General features: G+C 42.8%; 1 protein-coding gene across 1 annotated transcript; it reads left to right on the forward strand.

Moving 5' to 3' along the window:
* The first annotated feature begins 3,182 nt into the window (after window positions 1-3,182).
* LOC101642838 (olfactory receptor 508-like) lies at window positions 3,183-4,124 on the forward strand. The gene has a single exon (XM_004716417.1). The coding sequence runs from the start codon at window positions 3,183-3,185 to the stop codon at window positions 4,122-4,124; it is 942 nt and encodes a 313-aa protein (XP_004716474.1).
* The last annotated feature ends 338 nt before the right edge of the window (window positions 4,125-4,462 follow it).

Consider the following 4,462-nt stretch of genomic DNA (forward strand, 5'->3'; position numbering starts at 1 on the left):
GTGGTAGTTACACACTTTTATGCCAACTTGAAAAAGCATGAAGGTGTGAGTCTAGTCTGTTAATCAGGTCACGGCCTCAATGATCCCTCCATGTGAGCATGGCTTTCTCATGAAATTCTGGGAACTTCTTTCTCCCTTGAGGTGGGACACACTCTCTCTCTGCTTGATATTTTCCTGTTGACAAACCACATGGAGTCATGCTGATGGAAGCCAGAGCCCTGGAACTGGAGGAGCTATGCGGAGACCCACACCAGGGCTGAGATGTGTCCACCGCCACTGGATCTACCACTGGTCTGTGATCATCCTACGTTTGGCATCAATGCATGTGCTGTGTGAGTCTAAAGAAGAATTTATGGACAGTACTGGACATATAATATTGGACTTATGGATTTGATCTGGACTGTTCTGTGATGTTTTCTCAATGTATGTTTGCTTTTTTATATATAGCTCTTTCTTACACACACACACACACACACACACAAAGAATCCATAAATCAATTCTAGCACCCACTTTTGTACATATGTTGCCATCATCCTTTCAAAACATTTTCTTTCTACTTGAGCCCTTCGTATCAGCTCCTATATTTTTACCTCATTCCCCTTGATAAATTATAAATTATTAGTATTTTCATATCTTACACTGTCTGCTGTCTCTCTTCACCCATGTTTCTGTTGTTCTTCCTCCTGTGTGGGTGAGTGCGGGGTGTGTTGTAGTTAAGTCATTGGATCGGTTTCTCTTCTCTCCCCCTTCTCCCCTCACTTCCCCCTACCCTCATGGTATCTCAACTCCCATTATTGTTCCTGAGGGGTTTATCTATCTTGGATTTCCAGTTTGAGAACTCTTATTTGTACCAGTGTACATGCTCTGGGCTAGCAGGATTTGTAAGATAAAACTGGGGACATGATAGTGGTGGGGGGAGGGGCGTTTAGAGGAGGAAGCATTAAAGAACTAAAGGAATGTTGTGTTTCACCAGTGCTACACTGCTGCAGTGAGATATGACACGATCACAGTGAGTTTAGGTTTTGAGTTGGTTTGGACTTATTTGCATTTTCCGCACCTTCAACTTGCACGTACAATTGAGCAATTGATGGTCTGTTCTACAGTTGGTTCCTGGCCTAGTTTTAGCTGCTGATGTTGAGTCTCTTCATCATCTCTTCCCACAGATCAGTCCATTTGAATTCTGTATGTTCCATCTGATAAGAACGTGTGTTTAGTTGCATTTTGTGCTGTTGAAAAAAAGGTATATGCTAGGAACAAGTTGCTGGCCTTCCAAAATGCAATGATGTCATCTTCAGTTTCATTACTATTTTTATGGACAGGATTGGGGTGTGATTAAGCCCTAATCACACACCCTTTCTGTTGCTGTTGAAAAAAAGGTATATGCTAGGAACAAGTTGCTGGCCTTCCAAAATGCAATGATGTCATCTTCAGTTTCATTACTATTTTTATGGACAGGATTGGGGTGTGATTAAGCCCTAATCACACACCCTTTCTGTTGGGGGCATCTTTAAGTTGACTAGAGGATGTGTCTTAGGACACCATTCTTTGTTTCCTTGGGAGTATGATAAACTAAAAGACAAACCCTACCTCCATCAAGGCATCTGGGACACAGAGAGAAATCCCAGGGACATTTTGAAGGGCACATCCAAGACTTCTTCTGATGTGGTGGGCACCACTGAGACCAGATGCACCAGAAACTGTGGCATGGAGACACAAAGGAGCGGCACCAAGACTATGAAGCCCCTTCTCATCTGACCCAAGACTATGGGACTGTGAGACAGAGCAACTGGTGGGCTGGCTTCCTGGCCCATGAAGTGAAGGCCAAGAGCTCATGTGACCAAGAAACTCCGGAGCAGAGAAAGGCTTCTCTGCTGGTTGAGGAGAGGTGTTACTCTGGACTAGTGACTATCCTTACTGTTTGCTGATCCTGAATTGTGGTGACCTAATTAACTCCCTGAATTGTAAGGATTGTCTGTGAGTTGTGTGTGCTCAATGCAGCAAATTATCAAACCTGGCATAGAATTAGAGTGCTGTGGCAAGAATGTTGGTGTCAGCATAGAGTAAAGAGGGATGGAGGGTGAAGGCATTTGACCTCTGCCTGGTGGCAATAGGGAAGCCAGAAGAGGTCAGATATGTCCACCTCCACTGCCATTTGCCACAGTGGAATTAGGATGTTGATGATGGATGAAAGGCATTCACTTTAGAATTCATGGAAGGGCTGGCAAGTTGGCATGAGGAAGAAGTTTCCAGAAGCTGATGTCCTGTGATTATTCTTATGAGGTTGTAAATCAGTGAGAAGTAGAAAGATGGTATCCTCTGCTGACAGCTCCAGGTCATGCGGAGTCTCAAGCATCTCTGGAGCATTCTGGAGCCAAGACTTGCAGAAGTAACCTGACTATCATGTCTGCCTTCCCCTTAAACTGGCCTTACTATCCTGAACCAGATACACTGCTTGATTTTGAGAGGAATCTCTCTCCTTTCTCTAATCTTCGTAATCTCCACTCTTTCCTTTCCAGGACTCAAGCATCCTCACTTGTATCCTGTCACGGTGCAAACACCTTGGGTCTTGGATGTGCATTCTGTTTGAGACTTTGTGTTTGTGTAAAAACCACAGCCCGCAGTTGAGTGACTGATCTTGTCTCTGTCCTCTGGGCTGGCATGTACTGAATTCAGTTGTAAAACTAGCAGTGATAATGACTACAAATCCTCTTTGATGGAAGAAATGAGACCTCACCTGTCCTGTTGAACAGCAGCTCTTGTCTGTGGATATTGACCTATTCTGACCTGTCTGCCTCTCTTTAATCATGTTTTTGGCTTAAGAACCTTTTGTTACTGGGCCTTGGAACCACCTAATGACCATATCTGAGATATGCTCCTATGAGAAACTATTCTTCATGGAAGATTTAAACTAACCACATGATGCAAACATAAGTTGAGCATGCTATGCTTAAAAAGGGGGTTTGTATTTCTGACCTCCCTTCAATGAACGCATATGTATATCTTCATGTCTTACGTGAGATATTGTATACTAAATCGTTTTGTGAAACAACAAATTTAAACATAATTATCGGTTTCAATTTTTATTACATGTCACTGTAAATATTAGTATGCAGATTATAAGGTTTCCATTCTAATTTCTGCTTGTTCTGATTTCAGTGGACACCATTTCCAATCGCTATAGATGGAAACGGGAAACTACACAATTGTGACAGAGTTCATTATTTTGGGATTAACAAAGGATCCTACAGTTGGTGCTATTTTATTTGTTATGTTTCTGGCAATCTATGTTGTCACTCTCATGGGAAATATCAGCATAATCATATTAATCAGAAGCAGCCCTCAGCTTCATACTCCAATGTACCTTTTTCTCTGCCATTTGGCTTTTGTGGACATTGGGTATTCCTCATCAGTCACTCCTGTCATGCTCATGGGCTTCTTAAGGGAGGAAACAGCTCTCCCTGTTATGGGCTGTGTAGCTCAACTCTGTTCTGTGGTCACATTTGGGACAGCCGAGTGCTTCCTGCTGGCTGTCATGGCCTATGATCGCTATGTAGCCATCTGCTCGCCCTTGCTCTACTCCACTCAGATGTCCCCTAGAATATGTATGATCTTGGTGGGGATCTGCTACCTAGGTGGGTGTGTAAATGCCTGGACATATACTGGCTGTTTATTACGTCTGTCCTTCTGTGGACCAAATGTAGTCAACCACTTTTTCTGTGACTATTCACCACTTTTGAAGCTTTCTTGTTCTTATGATTTTGTTTCTGACATCACACCAGCCATCTCCTCTGCCTCCATCATTGTGGTTACAGTGTTTGTCATAGCTGTCTCCTATGTCTACATCCTCATCACCATCCTGAGGATGAAATCCACTGAGGGCCGCCACAAGGCCTTCTCTACCTGTAGCTCCCACCTTACTGCAGTCACTCTGTTCTATGGAACCCTTACCTTCATTTATGTGATGCCCAAGTCCAGCTACTCCTCTGACCAGAACAAGGTGGTGTCTGTGTTCTACACAGTGGTGATCCCCATGTTGAATCCTCTCATCTACAGTCTCAGGAACAAAGAGGTCAAAGAGGCCCTGAAACATCTGATGGCTAGAACACACTGGCGTCTTGAATAAGTCTGATTTTAAGAATAAATTTCAGTTCATATTAACATGTTTTCAAGTCACATGTAGACACATTAGGTTAGGAATATTTAAGGAAGAAGTATCTGTTTTATACTCACTCCCTTTCACATATCTGCATCTGTAAGCTCAGATATTTTGAAATAAATTTTGTGCTCTTTGAATGCAGTTAACATCTGTGGACACGTGTGGAATTTTTAATGTGGGAAATAGATACTATTGTGTCCCTCTAGGTGTCTTCACCTTAAAGATATGATCTTCATGCTTTACAATCATTCGAAAGCAGGGGTCCTCAAACTTTTAAAACTGGGGTCAGTTCAATGTCCCTCAGA

This window comes from Echinops telfairi, unplaced genomic scaffold (assembly GCF_000313985.2).
Source record: "Echinops telfairi isolate 266 unplaced genomic scaffold, ASM31398v2 ScPeMD7_60;HRSCAF=208, whole genome shotgun sequence".
NCBI classification, from domain to species: Eukaryota; Metazoa; Chordata; class Mammalia; order Afrosoricida; family Tenrecidae; genus Echinops; species Echinops telfairi.

What these genes read in the sequence shown, in the direction of transcription:
- LOC101642838 (XM_004716417.1), top strand. Translation starts at nt 3,183, where the DNA reads ATGGAAACGGGAAACTACACAATTGTGACAGAGTTCATTATTTTGGGA.